The sequence below is a fragment of the Loxodonta africana genome, chromosome 10, assembly GCF_030014295.1.
Source record: "Loxodonta africana isolate mLoxAfr1 chromosome 10, mLoxAfr1.hap2, whole genome shotgun sequence".
Lineage (NCBI taxonomy): Eukaryota > Metazoa > Chordata > Mammalia > Proboscidea > Elephantidae > Loxodonta > Loxodonta africana.
The window spans coordinates 13508691-13525237 of NC_087351.1; the positions used below are offsets into that span (position 1 = coordinate 13508691).

General features: G+C 49.8%; 1 protein-coding gene across 1 annotated transcript in view; it reads left to right on the forward strand.

Annotated features, from left to right (window-relative positions):
• Positions 1-16547, forward strand: part of PLA2G4E (phospholipase A2 group IVE) — a 41137-nt gene that overhangs the window by 9901 nt on the left and 14689 nt on the right. The window contains exons 3-12 of the mRNA XM_023558710.2: positions 1823-1959; positions 3524-3655; positions 5087-5127; positions 6711-6753; positions 7826-7889; positions 8772-8932; positions 9030-9116; positions 9628-9665; positions 13201-13336; positions 14419-14555. Coding sequence (XP_023414478.2) covers positions 1823-1959; positions 3524-3655; positions 5087-5127; positions 6711-6753; positions 7826-7889; positions 8772-8932; positions 9030-9116; positions 9628-9665; positions 13201-13336; positions 14419-14555 — 976 coding nt within the window. The remainder of the gene's footprint in view (positions 1-1822; positions 1960-3523; positions 3656-5086; positions 5128-6710; positions 6754-7825; positions 7890-8771; positions 8933-9029; positions 9117-9627; positions 9666-13200; positions 13337-14418; positions 14556-16547) is intronic.

Consider the following 16547-nt stretch of genomic DNA (forward strand, 5'->3'; position numbering starts at 1 on the left):
ATCCCCCTCACCAGAACCACCCCCTTGGGCTGCAGTCTCCTTCTTCCCAGCCTTTGACAAACAAAGAAACCCATTTCTGTAAAGGAACTGAAAAACAAACAAACATTTGAAGTGTGGGTGGTGTCTGATTAATCCTGTCACTTCCAGGAGTATTTTTATCTTAGCCAGAGACTTAAGTCAGAGGTCAAATATACTGAGATTTTATTTAATGGGAGAATTCAGGCATGGACCGATGACAGGAAAGCTATTTTAGAGGGAAAAGAGCTTTCACAGGGTCCATCAAATCATGCTAACCAAGTGTTGCTGAGCCAGCGGGCGTCGAGTCGGAGGGCGCGGGTCCCTGTCTGCAGGCTCCTAGAATACAGGAGACACACCTGAGGAGAATGTTCCAGGCCCAGGAGGAGGAAAGGCCTAGGGAGGGGTCCAAGAGGACTGAGGAGGCACCTGGTGAGCCTTCCTATCAGTATAGCAACTAGACACGCCACCCAGCTTAACTACATCTGCAGTGACTCAGCCCAGAATTTCTGGGGCTACTGATAAAGACTAGAGTGGGAAGTCAGGATTTTCCAGTCATTCATTTATTCAGCAAGTATCTAGTGAGTACCTGCTATGCATCACCCAGCCCCCACAGTGCTCGCAGAGTGTTGGCAGAGACAGACAAGTCACCCTGCCGTGGGTACAGTGTAGTGCTGCTCAGCTACAAGAGCAGAGTGCTCTGGGATGAGGGCACCTGATCTAGACTTAGGAGTTCAGGGAAGGCTTCCCAGAGAAAGTTCCTTCCGAAACCTGAAGGAGTCAGCCAGGAGAAGGGTGGGGTGAAAGAAAAGAAGGGTCTTCCAGGCCGAAGGATGGCACATGCAAAGGCCTGAAGGCAAGACAGCATGGCACCTCCTAAGACCTACAAGTGATTGAGTTGGGCTGGGATATAGAGTGTTGGGTTCTGGTCATTCTTTTGTTTGAATTAAATGACCATGCCCCCTGGTGCCCCGGAGTCAAGGACAATGCCCTGGCCCTTCACCTCCTACCTCCTGCTCTCCACTGTAACCAGACAGTCATGGCATCTCTCCCTGCGTCCTTTCTCCTTTCTCCATCTTGGGAGGCGCTTTTAGGGACAAAGCCCTTGTTTCTCCTGCAGAATGCATCCTGCGACATCACATTTGGGCTGTTCACTTAAAATTTTAAAAAAGTACTTAGCCACATATGTGAGGGCTTTTGGCCCCCAGAGTTCATGCTAGGAGTCCAGGATAGGTATGAAGAGCTCGGCAGTGCATTGAGGCATTAAGACGTATGTAGATGGTGGTCCCTGCTTCTGGACTCTGCTGAGTAGCTTGTTCCCCCCACCCTCAAGCTCTTTTCCACTGGGGTTGTTCTTAGCCAACTCACAGAAGACTGTACTCCCTTCCTAATCCCTTTTTCTCCTCAGCCCAGAGGAAGAGCTTGGCCCTATTTTGGCTTTCCTGGCACCCTGAGCTGATCCTCCTAGGTTTTCACCTGGCAGAAGGGAAACTGGCCATACCTTGTCCAAAACCAGCAGATGTTTGCTTTAAGAACCAGGGTGCCTCTAATAAGAGCCAGCATCTGTGTCCAAAAGAATGTTCAGTGGGACCTAGGTCCCCTTCTGTGAACATATAACCTGCAGTACAAGACCTTCTCAAAGGTCTCTGGAGAGTCAGATCCATGAGTTGGGAGAGAACCTGGAGATGAGCTGTGGTCTTGCTCTGCAGGTGACTTATCTGAAGTTCCCTTTAATGCCACACTCTCTCCTCTCTGGACATGGACTGGTTCCTCACCTTTCCCTTCCCACCTTGTATTCCTTGGACAGTGAGCCAGACAGACTGCTTTGTGACCCTCTGGCTGCCCACAGCCTCTTGTGAAAAGCTGAGGACTAAGACGATCTCCAACTGCTCAAACCCAGAGTGGAATGAAACCTTCAACTTCCAGATCCAGAGCCAAGTGAAGGTAAGCTATGGAGGACTCCATTTGTCTGTCCACCCTGCATTCCTATTTGCCTCCTTGCCTGCTTGTCCTTCTCTTTGCTTATTTGTCCTTCTTATGCCTATTTGGCATTCTATCTGCCTACTTCTGATCCTTCTATCCTCCCACTCACTCACTACTTCCTTTTGCCTGTCTCATGTTTGCCGCTTTCTGCATCTACTTATCTTCTATCTTCCTTTCTGTCTCTCTTGTTCTTCTGTCTAAATTGTTGCTGGAACTGGGTGTCTCTTGATCAAAACAGAGTGTGTCTCCAGTATCTTCCAGAACATGCTCCAAGCAAGAGAATGCATGGAGCGGAAGAGCAATTCTATTCACCAGGTCCAAGGCCAGTCTTATTCCAGCCAGAGAATTTCTCTATCTTAAATCCTTTTTGGTTTGCTTTATCATTTCTATTTCCTTGGGTGTGTGCTCCTTCATTTGTTGAGTGGTTTTATGGTGATCGCCTCCTTCAGCTGTATGGTGACTCTTGGCCAAGTTCTCACCTACTTCAGGAGAATTCTCCTTTGAGCATCCTGAGTTTTGACAGCCTGAGCAGAGTGGCCTTAGAACAAATTGGGCCTCATCATGGAGGTATTAGCCCCAGTCTTGGGGCACTGAGCTCTAGCTAACTGCTTCCATATTTTAAGGATGCTTCATTTCTGGTTTACAAGGAGTGTTTTTTGTTTTCATGAAGGGCTTTATATTTATAATTTTAAAAAATACCTTTTCTATCATATATAGGGTTTGGGGATGGAGGGAGTACTTCAGTGTGGATTTAGTCTTAAAACCAGGAATTCGGGCTTCCTTTGTCTTAAGGACTGTGGGGCTATTGGGTTTGTTCTGAGACACACCTGATTTTCTAGTAATTATACAAGGTCAACAGGCCTCATTCAGTTGGGAACCCCAGAACCACTTTATGTCCACTAGATAGGGATCTAAGAGGCAAACCTAGCCTCAACCCACATCTCCGAGGATCCTTGGAATGAGAGGCCTTAGAAGCTAGTCCATTTCACCTGAGATCATTGACCTCATAAACTCTTGACATTCTGCTTTTAGGACAGAGTTCAAGCTCCTTTCCTCCAAGTATCAGAGCCCTTCTGAACTCTGCCATGTCACTGCCCTGCAGTGTTAAGACTTTAATCTACCTGATCTGGGTTTTCCAGCACCAAAGAGGCATCCTTCAGCTCTGGGGCCCCAGTAATGGACACATTCTCTATCTTGGCAGAAGCCTTGCCTGTTCTGCCCTTTCCATCCTTCCTCAGGTGAAATGAAATCCCCCACACTTCATAGGCCCCTGCCAAGCTTGTAAAAGGGCAAAATTATGAGTAGGAGAGTCGGAGCAAAAGGGCAGGAGGGCTGAAAGTTGTTGGAAAGGAAGGAATAGACACTCATTTCTGGATAAATACCTTTCACACCTGAGCAGGGTCCTCTGTCCTAGTCCCCGAGCCCTCAGACCCACCTCCTCCCTAGGGCTGAGGTCAGGCTACTGCTCCTGGGAATGGGCCAGTGCAGCCATGGTAACCAGACTTGCACTCTCCCTTTCTCCCAGAACATTTTAGAGCTGAGCGTCTGTGATGAAGACACAGTGACGCCAGACGACCATCTCTTGACAGTTCTCTATGACCTCACCAAGCTCTGCTTCCGAAAGAAAACCCACGTGAAATTCCCACTTAACCCTGAGGTGGGTGCTGGTACCCAGGCCCTCAGCAGGCCCCAAGGAGCAGCTCGTTATTCCTCTGATGCCATTCAGCAGGCTCTTCTCTGTATATACAGCCACGTCGGGAAAAGATGGTGCTTCTGGTTCAAATCCCAGCACTACTGCCTACTGGGAACCCTGGTGGCATAGTGGTTAAGTGCTACGGCTGCTAACCAAAAGGTGGGCAGTTCGAATCCACCAGGCACTCCTTGGAAACTATGGGGCAGTTCTACTCTGTCCTATAGAGTCGCTATGAGTCGGAATCAACTCAATGGGAATGGGTTTTTTTTTTTTTTTTAATCACCTACTAGCTGTATGACCTTGTAAAAATTACTTAACTCCTCGGAGTTTTTGTTTTCTCATCTGTACAATGGGGATAATACTGCCTACCACACAGGGTGGTTGTCAGGCTTAAGTGGGAAATCGTAATTAAGGCACCTAGCACCATTCATGGTACAAAATGAAGATGCAGTGCACATTGGTTCCTTTTCCCCTTTTTCTCTCCTCAGAGTCCTGCTGTTGGGGTGGTCCCTGGGGACAGAGGATAATGAGGGTAAAAGAAGGCAAATCTGCAAATCAGAGAAAGTCAGAGATGGAAAGGACCAGAATGTTATCTAGTCATAAATATATTCATTCAACAAATATTTGTGTACCTACTGTGAACCAGAGTCCTTGGGTAGTGCAAAAGTTGGTGGTTCAAGTCCACCCAGAGCCACCTCAGAAGAAAGGCCTGGCAATCTACTTACAAAAAATTAGCCGTCGAAAACCCTGTGGAGCACAGTTCTACTCCGACACACATGAGGTTGCTATGAGTCAGAGCCAACGTGTAGGCCCCTGGTTTTCTTTTTACTATGGACCAGGTAGTTTAGGTCCTGGGGACACCTTGGGGAACAAACGTTCCTGCCCTTGTGTAGCTTACATTGCTGCGCGGAAATCAAGGTCCAGTAAGGTCCTGACTTGCTTAAAGTTACAAAGCAAGAGATGTGAAGGAATAGGGAAGGGAAGGGGTCTACCTTTTGGAGTTGAGCTTTCTGGAGGCAATGCCTCATTTCACCCTTGCCCCAGTCACTGAGCCCTTGGGAAGGTAGGAGAGCAGTGGAGGCTGGGGTGGAGGACAAAAAGAAAATGCCCCAGCATAGAGGAAGTTGCATGCTGGGCCTGGGGCTGGGGCTCAACTCCACACGCTCACCCTCCCCTGGGTTGTCACTGATGTTGCTGGAGACAAAGACTTGGGACCAGAGAGAGGCAGAGGGAGCAACAGGAGCCTGGAGTGGCTGCCGCGACTCCAGGACAGCAGAGTGACCTTGTGGGAAGGGCAGGGCCAGGTCCACAGGGTCTCCAGGGGTGGCAGGGGTGCTGGTCTGCAGAGACCTGCAGACACAGCTCTCAGCTGCCTTCCCTTCCTCCCCCTGCCAGGGCATGGAGGAGCTGGAGGTAGAGTTCCTGCTGGAGGAGAGGTGAGTAGGCCCCAGCCCCAAAGGGCTCGACCGAGGCCCTGACCTGTGAGTAGCTTCTGGGAACAGGCATTTCCAAGCTGGGCCTGCCCATTTGCTGTCCTCTCTCTTCTGCTTGCTCCCAGCACTAAGCCTGGACTCCTCACAGTATGTCTGAATCAGCTGGGAGCCTCTAAATTCTGCAGGTACTCAGCCACACCACAGGCTGTCCAGCTCCACTGACAGCAGTGTTGCTTTAAAAGGCCCCCAGGGGACTATAATGTGCAGCCAGGAGGAGGACTGCTGCTCAGGCTAGTCAGCCTGCCTCAGTTCCCCTGTACTCCCCAAGTGGCCTCTGAGAAGAATTCCTGCCACCATGATGTTGGGGACCTTGTTGAGGCCCAGCTGAGAAAAGAGGTCAGGACCAAGTGGTTTCCACCCTGACCCAGAACTGTTAGAAAAAACATCCCCAAACTTTGATCTAAAGCAGAGGCTGCCCCCTCAGTATTGGCTCTGGACCAAGTCAGGCCCACCCACCGGGTTATTTCTCATCATTTAAAATTAGGGTCCTGGAGGTATGGCCATGCTGGGAACTGGAGAACTGGGTCACAGAGCCGGAGGATGCGAAGGAGAAGAGGACAAAGAGAAAAGGAAGGGAAAGGGTGGGCAGTGTGGGGAGGAGCCCCGCCCCAGAAGGGCAGTGTGCCTTGCGAGTGGGCCACCAGCTTCTCCCTCATCTTATCCATGGCAGGGCCCCGCTGTACTCTGATGGCCTGGGGCTGGGAGGTGGAGAGGCAAGAGATAGAACAAGAGGGCTGTCACATCCCATTGGAGAATCCTGTGCCAAGAAGTTCTTGAAACTATTTCAGGTGCCTCATTCCCCATCAACAGCTGATTGACACATTAAGGTCAACTTTATTTGTTTCACAGGGAAACAAACCTGGGGCTCTCTCCTCCAGTTCTTGGTTTGACAGAACTTTCAGGAGAGAAAATTCTTTGGCTGAATTAGAACGTGGCTTGCAAAATGAAATATGTCAGAATTGGTAATTAATCTGGGGACACAGTCACCTTGGGTTTGACTTTGGTGAGGGAGGCTCTGGACTTCCTGAGGCTAATTTCAACTTTGAAGTCCTATTTACTTGGCTTTATAACATAAGAACAGTTACCTCCAATACCCACCAGGCCCTTCTCTGCCTCTCTGGCTGGATCAGAACTGTTGGTAAATAAAGGGCAGAACGGGCCGTTTTTGTTATCAGAGCTGTTGCAGTCTGCTCTAATTGGTGGGCTCCATCCATTTCTTGTAACCTGCTTAGTTACACCTGGTTGGACTTAAAGAGAAAGAGAGAGAGTGAGAAATGAATAAAGAAGTAGAGAAATCTCTACCCCTGCCACCCATAAATGTATTTTTTTCTGGACGGCCTATTTTAAACGTATGCCAGTTTCCTCCTTGACAACCCACAAGTCTATAAGCCAGTAGTTTTCATGAGGAGCAAGAAGGCATAGGCACTGCTATTGTACTATTGACTCTACTTTTACTCTTTATCACCTTCATGAGAATCAAGCGAAGAACAATATCACTGACCGGGAGTTCTCATTTTGTTTTTCAGTCCCTCTGCACCTGAGACCCTCATCACCAACGGTGTCCTGGTGGTAACTGTCCTTCTGGGTTCTTACAGCTCCAGAGGACACATCTGGCTGCTGTTCTCAGGGGAAACGGAACTGTGGGAGAGGACGTTGGGTCCAGCTGGACCCTTGTCAGACTCACTGAAGCTAGCCAAGTGGGGTGCAGTCAGGGGTGGGGCAGCAGCCTGGGCTGCTGCACCTGGGGAGGAGGTGGCTGAGACATCCCTTGGGCCCAGCATCCCATGCCCCACAAAGATGGCTCCCCTGCTTTGGAACCTCCGCGTTAACAGTGCCCACCAGAGGCAGCCTCCTCCCATACTCAGTCCTGTCACCACAACCTCAACCCTTCTTCACACACACTTCCAGTGTAAAACGATTTTTTAATTCAGCTGTTCATACAGCTACTTCAATTAAATGCATTCGATGCCCCAGGGTCCAAGGAGACCCTTCCCCAAAAATCAGAGTCTTTGGGAGTTTGTGGTGATGGACTGCAACTTGCCTCTGCGTCTTGAGAAGTTATTTCATTGGAAGTTCCCACTTTCCCAGCCCAGAGCTGAACATTCCTTCTTTTTGTTTTAGACTAAACCACTATGGCTCAAGTTTAAAGCCCTGACCTGCCCTGAAAACAGGACCCCCAGCAAATGAGGGCAGTCCTCTGGTGGCGCAAAGGTTTAACGTACTTGGCTGCTAACTGAAAAGTTGGGGGTTTGAGTCCACCCAGAGGCACTTTGGAAGAAAGGCCTGATGACTTACTTCTGAAAAATCAGTCTTTGAAAACCCTATGCAGCACAGCTCTACTCTGACACACATGGGGTCCCCAGAAGTCAGAGTTAACGTAACAGCTAATAGCAAATGGTGACTGTACATCCTAAATTTTACAGGGCAGCTTCATTTTCAAATATTCTATCTCTGAGTGAGATGGCGTGCCTTAGTTGGGTTCATAAAATGTGGTCAGGACCACCAGAGTCCCCTGGAGTCAACCCAAAGTCAGACCATGGCTGTATTTATCCTCCCGTGTTTCCTCACCTCTCTTTGTTCTGGAAGAACAAGGGGCCAGCTTATGCTCAGAGTCTCAGTGCCCCTCCTTCCTTTGTTACAGTCCCGGCAAATCTCCCGTTTGGAGGTACACGCAGAAGCCAGGCGTCAGAGGAAGAGCAGGAAAAGTGAGCCGTTTACCGCCTGCTGGGGAGGAGGGGAGAGCTCCGTCCAAACCCTCCAACATAGTCAGCTGGCCCAGGGGTGCCAAAGCTTGAGGTTCCCCTGCATCTCCTCACCCTCAGGCACATAGCTCCTGGCCTCAGCTGTCTACTTCCCCCGTCTAGTTCCTCCAGGCACTAGAGCCCCCGGGCTCCCCAGGCCTGACAAGTGCCCAGAGGAGCACTGCCTAGGGTCTGTGCCCAGCCTCCAGCTGGGCTCAGAGGATCACAGGACCTAGTGCGTGGGGATGGGTGGGCACTGACAACACTCAGGTTCCCTCTGGCTCTGTGCCTTCTTCTAGCCAGGTTATAATGCATAGAAATCACAGCATTTTCTAGCTGGAGCAACCTAAGCGATCCACACTTATGGGCCTCCCCGTCTCACGGCTGCCCAGCCCTCCCATGTGAGGCTTGCCGCCTTGTCCCTGGAGGGGAGCAGCACTCCCTGCAGAGACGGGGGTGGGTGAGGCCTCTACCCAAACTGGTGGTGTGGGAGGCCTGCTTTCTCTGCAGTGGGGGTAACTTTGGGCTGTCTCCTGGCAAAGCAGACCCAAGGAGCCCAGCCCAGAGGACCCCTCAGCGCCTCAGAAGGTTTTCTAGAGACCACATTTGTCAGCTCACACACAGCCCTTGGTAAAATGCAGACTTCTGGTCCCAGTCCTGACCTACAGAATGAGACTCACTAGGGGTAGGCCCTGGTCATCAGCATTTTAACCAGTGACCAGGTGGCTCTAAGCCCCTGTCCTGGGCACCTCCAGCTAGGCTTTTTGCTGGGCTAAGTTGGGGGTGGGGAGAGAGGCTACCTGGGCCCGGCCCCTGGGGTCTCAGCCCTCTTGCCCTCTCTTCCAGAGGAGGGCCTCTTGGTGACGGTGCACGAGTCCTTTGAACACACCCAGCACCTCTTGCCCTGCCTGGAGCCCTGCCACCCAGACCCTGCCTGCTTCCACTACCCCAAGTACTTCCAGCCCCGGATATGTGTGGAGGTGCCCAAGAGCCACTGGAGCTGTGGGGTAAGAGGTGGGGCAGTGGGGAGTGTGGGGACCATGGCAGGCAGGCCTGCCCAAGGGGCCCCTCACCCCTCTAACGGAGCCGGCCCCCGCCTTCCAGCTTTGCTGCTGCAGAGCCCGCAAGAGCAGCCCTGTCTGCCAGCCCCTGGACTGCCTTCCCGATGGCCATATCATGACCCTGCCTGTGGTGAGGCCCAGGACTGGGAAGGGGCCCCTGAGCAGTTTTGTCTGGAGCTCCTGGGGCAGGGAGATAGGGAGACCCTGGGGGGTTCATGGGGGTCTCTCAGGCAGGATAGAGGAGTCTTGTGTGGGGCAGGAGGCCGAGGAGCTGCAGTATGGAGCCAAAGAGTGTGAGTGGAGGCTGAGTAGACAATGGTGGGGCAGATAATGTACAGGAAAGGGAAGTGTGTGCATGTGTGTGTGGGTATGTTTGTATGTATGTGCAACCATGCGTGCGTGTGTACGTGTGTGCACATGTATGTGCCTGTGTGTATGGGTAGATGTATGTGCAACCATGCCTGCATGTGTACACGTGTGCATATGAGAGTGTGTGCATGTTTACTTGCACATGTGTGAGCATGCAGGTGTGCAGAGTGAAACCAGAGGGTGGGCAGTGTGGTGAGTCTCTGTATCTTTGGTTGGGATCACTTGGGTCTGAGTGATCATCCCTGACAAGCCTTTCATGTCTCCATTCCCAGGGTGAGAACTGTGAATTACACATGAAGTCTACAGACTGGTAAGGTAACCTCTAGCCTGCTGGTGCCTACAGATGGGCTAGAAAAGGAACCATAACTTGCCCATAACCTTCTTCCCTCTATATCCCTACCCAGCTGCTGAAACTCACCTTCTCACAGCTGGGCCCCTAGTTCCTCCCCAATCACGGATTATGAGGAGAGGAAGGTGTAGAAGCCTTAGCGAGTTTTCTCCACCCTTCTCCATCCCATCTCAAACTTGCATCTGCTGGTAAGGCTCATGCTCCTGGGCCGAGCCCACAGGTAGTCATGTGTCAGAGTCTGGGTAGAAGGAGAAAGAAGCAGCTGGGTGACAAAGCACCACCATCCCTGCCAAGTCGAGCTCCCTCTGCATCCTTCCTTTCGCACCCTGCCTGGGTACCTCCTCTTGGATCCCAAGCAGTGACTCCTGCTGGTGCTGCTTCTACTCCACTTCCTTTCCAGACAAAGGCCAGGGATGAGGGCTTCTGGCTAAGAAGTGACATTAAGCAACGTGTTTTATTTCCTGTGTGGCCCTGAGCATAGACCAGCAGAACTGGCCCGAAATCAGGCCCCCTCCATATGCATCTTTGTTGCCCTTACCACAGGCCACTTTGGGGCCTGACCTAGGCTTGAGGTCTGCCACTTCTAATTTTTTTAAATAACAGCTTTATTGAGATATAATTCACATACCATAAATTCATCCTTTTATAGTGTATACTTCAGTGGCTTTTAGTACATTCACAGAGTCATGTAACCTTCACCACTCCCTAATCTGAGAACATTTTCTTCACCCCAGGATGAAATCCCATACCCATTACAGTCATTCCCCATTTTCCCCTTACTCCCCAGTCCTAAACCAAACCAAACCTGTTGCCATCGAGTCAATTTTGACTCACAATGACCCTATAGGACAGAGTAGAACTGCCCCACAGGGTTTCCAAGGAGCAGCTGGTGAATTCAAACTGCTGACCTTTTGGTTAGCAGCCAAGCTCTTAACCACTGCGCCACCAGGGCTCCCCCCACCCCAGTCCTAGGCAACCACTGATCTATTTTCTGTCTCTATGGATTTGCCTATTCAGGACATTTCATTTAAATGGAGTTGTACTATAGATGGTCTTTTGTGACTGGCTTAGGTCTGGGTGGTCCAACAGTTTGCATTCATCAATGAATCTAAAGGTTGGCAGTTCAAATCCACCCACTGGCACCATGGAAGAAAGGCCTGGCGATCTGCCTCCATAAACATTACAGCCAAGAAAATCCTATGAATCAGTCCTACTCTGTAACGCATGGGGTCACTGTGAGTTGGAATCAACTCAATGGTGATGAGTTTTGTTTTTGTTTTTCCTTTCATTCAGCCATAACGGTTTTAAAGTTCATCCATGTTGGCGTGTGTATCAGCACCTTGTTCTTCTTTATGAATGAATAATATTCCATTGTGTGGATATACCACATTTTATTTATCTTTTCACCATTGATCTACATTTGAGTTGTTTCTACTTTTTGACTCCATAAGTAATGCTTCTACGAACATTTGTGTACAGGTTTTTGTGCGGACATACGTTTTCAATTCCCTTGGGTACTAAGAAGTCGAATTGCTGGGTCATATGATACCTCTATGTTTAATTTTTGTGAAACTGCCAGACTGTGTGCAAAGAGATTGTACCATTTTATATTCCCACCAGCAACGTATGAGGGTTCCAACTTCTCCGCATCGTCACCCACGCTTGTTATTGTCTGTTTTGTTTGGTTTTTTATAGCCATCCTAGTGGGTGTGAAATGGTATCTCGCTGTGGTTTTGGTTTGCATTTCCCCGATGGCTAATGATGATGAGCATCTTTTTATGTGCATATTGGCCACTGGTGTGTGTTCTTTGGAGAAATGTCTATCCAAATCCTTGGCCCAATTTTAAATTGAGTTATAAGCATTCTCTGGATATTCTGGGTATAAGTCCCTTATCAGATACAGGCGTCGTAAATATTTTCTTCCATTTTGTGGGCTGTCTTTTCATTTTCTTGATGGTGTCCTTTGAAGGACAAAAGTTTGTGATTTTAATGAAGTCCAATTTATCTATTTTCTTTTGTCACTTGTGCTTTTAGTGTTTTATCTAAGAAAGCTTTGCCTAACCCAAGGCATTTACTCCTTATTTTTTCTGTGAGTTTTATGGGTTTAGCTCTCACACTTATGTCTATGATCAACTCTGAGTTAATTTTTATATACAGCGTGAGGTAGGGGTCCAACTTCATTCTTTTGCATGTGGTTGTTCAATTGTCCCAACGTTATTTGTTGAAAAGATCATTCTTTCCCCCATTGTTTGGCACCCTTGTCAAAAACCAATGGACTGTAACTTCCACTTATTATTTGATTAGCTATTGGTCCTTGGACCAGTTATTAAACCTAAGTTCCAGGTTCCCTCATCCATAAATTGGGATCAGTAACAAGAATACCACAGATTGCTGAGTTGCCTTAAGGAGCCAGAGAGATAACACATGGAAAGTACTCAGTATTCTGTCAGCAAGTGGGATGCTCAGCAAATGTCAGCTAATGTTATTATTATTGTTGTATGATTATTCATTCCTCGTTGAGGCCACAGAAAGAGTTATATGCCCTCAGCCTTGTCTGCAGTTCAGTGCTAGATGTATTGGAGACATGATGGGAGGAGCCCCAGGCCCACCGTCAAGGAGACGTGCCCTTGTTAGTGAGCCAAGACTACAGAAACCGTCCTGGTTGGTTGACCTGGAGTCACTGGGGAGCTGGGCCTCGGAGGATATGAGATGAGGGTGAGCAGAGGGAGAATGCTTCCGGGGAAGGCCACCCTGTGGGAAGCCCAGAGATGGAACTGCTCCTGGGGGCTCTGAGAGCCTGACAGGCCCTTCCAGAAGTAGTCAGAGGTGGGGTTGCACAGGTCAGGCAGGGTCTTGGAGGCCAGCCAGGAGTCTGGAAGTCTTCAGGGCAGGGATGTGATGGAAGGATGGTAAGTGTTGGTCATGTTGCGACAGCTCCTGCCCCACCTGCCTCACAGGTCCATGGGGATGGACAGGGATCTCAGGGATGTGAAGGGTTTTTGTCAACTGAACAAACGTATAGGAGGATCCCTATTCTGGGAGCAAGAATGTGAGATCCACAGCAACAGGAACCTCATCTTTATAGCTCAGAGGAGCCACATCCAGAGAATTTCCCAGGGTCCCTTGCCCACGTCTGGCCTCCGGCTGTAGAAGACGCCTAGGGGAAGACTTTCTGGACTTTCCAGAACTTACAGAGGAGGCAGAGGTTTCTATGAGCCCCTAACATAAGTACCAGCAGCATCTTTGGTTGAGTGCCTGCTTATAGTGTGCTGGTAAGCATTGTGGGCTTTGTTAGCTCATGCAGTGCTGAAGATGGTGCTGGAAGCTGGGCATGATTAGCCCCATTTTACAGGTAGAAAGCACAGACCCAAAGTCGCAGAGGTGGTACTTGGCAGAACCAGACCTCCAGCCTAGATCTAACCGACCCTAAAGCCATGTCTTCTCCATGGAGACGGCGTCCACAGGCACGATCAGCCAGGGTGTCTTCTCCCCACAGCCCCGACGTGCTGGACGTGCGGCTGGGCTACAGCCTGTGCCCGGCAGAGCTGGAGTTCCTGGAGAAGCGGAAGGTGGTGGTAGCTCGGGCGCTGAAGCAGGTGCTGCAGCTGGAGGAGGACCTGCAGGCAGATGAGGTGGGTGGGCAGAGCTCTGCCAGCCTGGGGTCAGGGCCCACTCGGAGCCAAGCTTGTCCTTCCAACGCCAGGCCCCGCTGGCCACCCCGAGCCCTTACCTGCCGCAGGGTGCCTCTGCACTGCTTTCAGGCTTGCCTTCACTGCTGAGGTTCCAGGTTCCTCGTGATTGAATGGCGACTCCGGGTTCCTCTCCCTACTAGGTGCTTTATCACTTCACACACGCAGACTACTCAAATAGCTTCTTTGCTCTTCTGTTTATTGCAAACATTTCAGAAAAACACAGAAAACATAAAGAAGGAAATAAGGCGAAGAATTACTTTAGCCCTACCCCTAAGAGCTAACCGTTGTTGGCATTTTGGTGACTATTCTTCCTGATTGAGATGTATTGACACAGTGGCTGCAACAATGGACTTGAGCATGACGATTATGAAGATGGCACAGGACCAGCCAGTGTTTCCTTCTGTTGTACATAGGGTCACTATGAGTTAGAACTGACTCAATAGCACCCAACAACTATATATGTATACACAGAGAGAGAGAGCCCTGGTAGCGCAGCAGTGAGGTGCTCAGCTACTAACCTGGATTAATCACGGCTGGATTAACAGTGCTAAGTACTCTTCCAGCTGTGACAATCTGTGATTTGCCAAACCCTGTGTAAGACTTTTTTTAGGCCCCTGGGTGGTACAAACAGTTTGCACTTGACTACAAATCTAAAGGTTGGCGGTTCAACCCAGGGGCACCGTGGAAGAAAGTTGTGGCAATCTGCTTCTGTAAAGATTACAGCCAAGAAAACCCTATGGAGCAGTTCCACTCTGTAACACATGGGGTCGCCATGAGTCAGAGTCTGCTCGACAGAGGCAGGTTTGATTTTTTGGTTTGTCAGGCTTCAGAGCACCTTTGCTGACACCAGCCATTGGGTCTGGACTGAAAGGCTGATCCTAGACCAGCAGGTGGCCCACTGCGCTGCCAGTCTCTCATGGCCCACTCTTTGCTCTCTGTTCTAACCACTGTCTGTCATTCCAAGTCGTATGCCACCGCAGTCTCTGGAGCCCTCCCCAACAGCCTGCCTCTGTGTGCCCCAGGTACCGCTGATAGCCATCATGGCCACCGGGGGAGGGACAAGATCCATGACCTCCATGTACGGCCACCTGCTGGGGCTGCAGAAGCTGAACATCCTGAACTGTGCCGCCTATATCGCCGGCCTGTCAGGGGCCACCTGGTAAGGAGCTAGGAGCCACCAACTGGTAGAGCCCAGAGCAAGCAGCAAACGGACTAGCCTGGGGTCTCTGGTGAGGTCCCCTCCCTCCCCCCACACCAGGCCCGGATTAAGGCATGTGAGGGCCCTAAACACTAATCATGTGTGGTGCCCCCTCCTCTGCTTACTCACGCATTTGAACGGGGTGTGTGAGTTATATATATACATGTATACGTGTGTGTGTGTGTCTTAACTATCCATGATGTAACTTCTTTTTAAAAGGAACTATGTTATCAGCAATTGAAAGCAAAAGTGGCGTATGCCATTGTAGTGGAATGAGATGAACTGGATTATAAAATTTTTAGTGGGTGCGGGGTACTGAGATTTTTGCCATACACCACATTTTCTACAAAAAGAATATTCCACATATTCTACAACAAAGAAAATGGGTCAGTGAACTTGGTTGCTTCAACAATCAACGTAAAGTTTTGTTGATCACCGCCACCTTTGTTTAGTAGAAAGAAATAGTAAACTTCCAACAGACCGGCTAAAACAAAGAGTTGCAATTACATGGGAGGGACCGTAGGAGACAGATGGCAACGAAGGTGTTGAAGTGGTGGGGGCCTCATAGCTTAAATAACCATGTGTGGGGGCGTCCTCGTGACCCTGCGTGAAGTTTATCACCGGCTGGCACATTCTCACACGCTGAGCTGGTATCAGTTTTATTTAGCGCCTTGCCAGTTCCCTTCCACTGTGGCACTTGCTTTTCCCTGTGTCCTGTCTCCTTGGCATCGATGGGTCTTTGCTCTGGACAACAGGTGCCTCTGTTTTGTTGATGCCCTAAGCACATGTTTACCTTGCTCATTGTATAATCCATCCTTGCCCCGTATATTAGTTAGAGTGAGTCAGCCTGGGCAGCTCTGCCACTGACAGCTGTGTGACCTTGGGCTGAACTGCTCTGAGGCTTTGTTTCTGCACCTGTAAAGTGGGGCTAACAATAGCACTTACATCGTAGGGTTGTTGTGAAAGGCTCGCCTAGTACTGGGTAGGATACACTACACGTGGTGGCCATTACACATGTTACTATTTCTCTGGGGCTATGGCAGGAATGAAGGAGTGTGGTAGCCAACTAGGAGTGGACCTCTGGTGCCACTGACCCCAGCCTGCAGCCACCCACTCTCACGGCTGTACCAAGTCCTCCAGGATGGGTGGGGCTCTCCCTGCAGCTGCTCTGGCTGCCCACACTCTCATCTTCCCTCTCCTGCCCACTCCCTGTGCCCTTCCAAGCTTCCTGGGCCAGCCTGCAGGAGAGGAGACAGGCCCCGCTGCTGGCACCAGCCTCCTCACTCTCCACTTCTGCCCCTGCTGGTGAGTCCAGGGTAAGGGTGTCTGACCACAGGAACACAGTGCCTATGGCCCTCAACACTGGTGTAGTAGAGACCCAAAAAATGTTTTAGTTTATTTTAAAATTGGAAGATAAAAGGAACCACTAGGTTGAAGAAAGGAAACCCTGATGGCTTGGTGGTTAAGAGCTATAGCTGCTAACCAAAAGTTCAGCAGTTCAAACCCACCAAGTGCTCTACTCTGTCCTATAGCGTCGCTATGAATTGAAATCGACTGGACAGCAAGGGGTTCGGGCTTTTTTTTTTTTTTTTAGGTTGAAGAAAATGTTTTTGAATTGATTTATTTTTATTTGATGAAAATGTTTTAATAAATAGGACTAATATATTTGTCTTTATACCAACGCAGTACTAAAACGTTTTTCTTTTTTTTTTAATTAATGAAGAATGGAGCTCACGAAGGCAAAGTGCCTAGGGCCCACGAAAGTCATAATGTGGGCCTGGTCCAGGATGGCTGGTGCCCAGAACCACTCAGGACCTCTCGGCCAAGGTTGAGCATTATTCTCTCCAGGGCTAATGGGCCTGTGAGCCCTCGAGGTCCCACGCTGTGCCCCTCATGTGTCTCTCATCCTGGGTAACTGACTTGAGTAAGGGGATGGGAACTCACCCTAGGTAA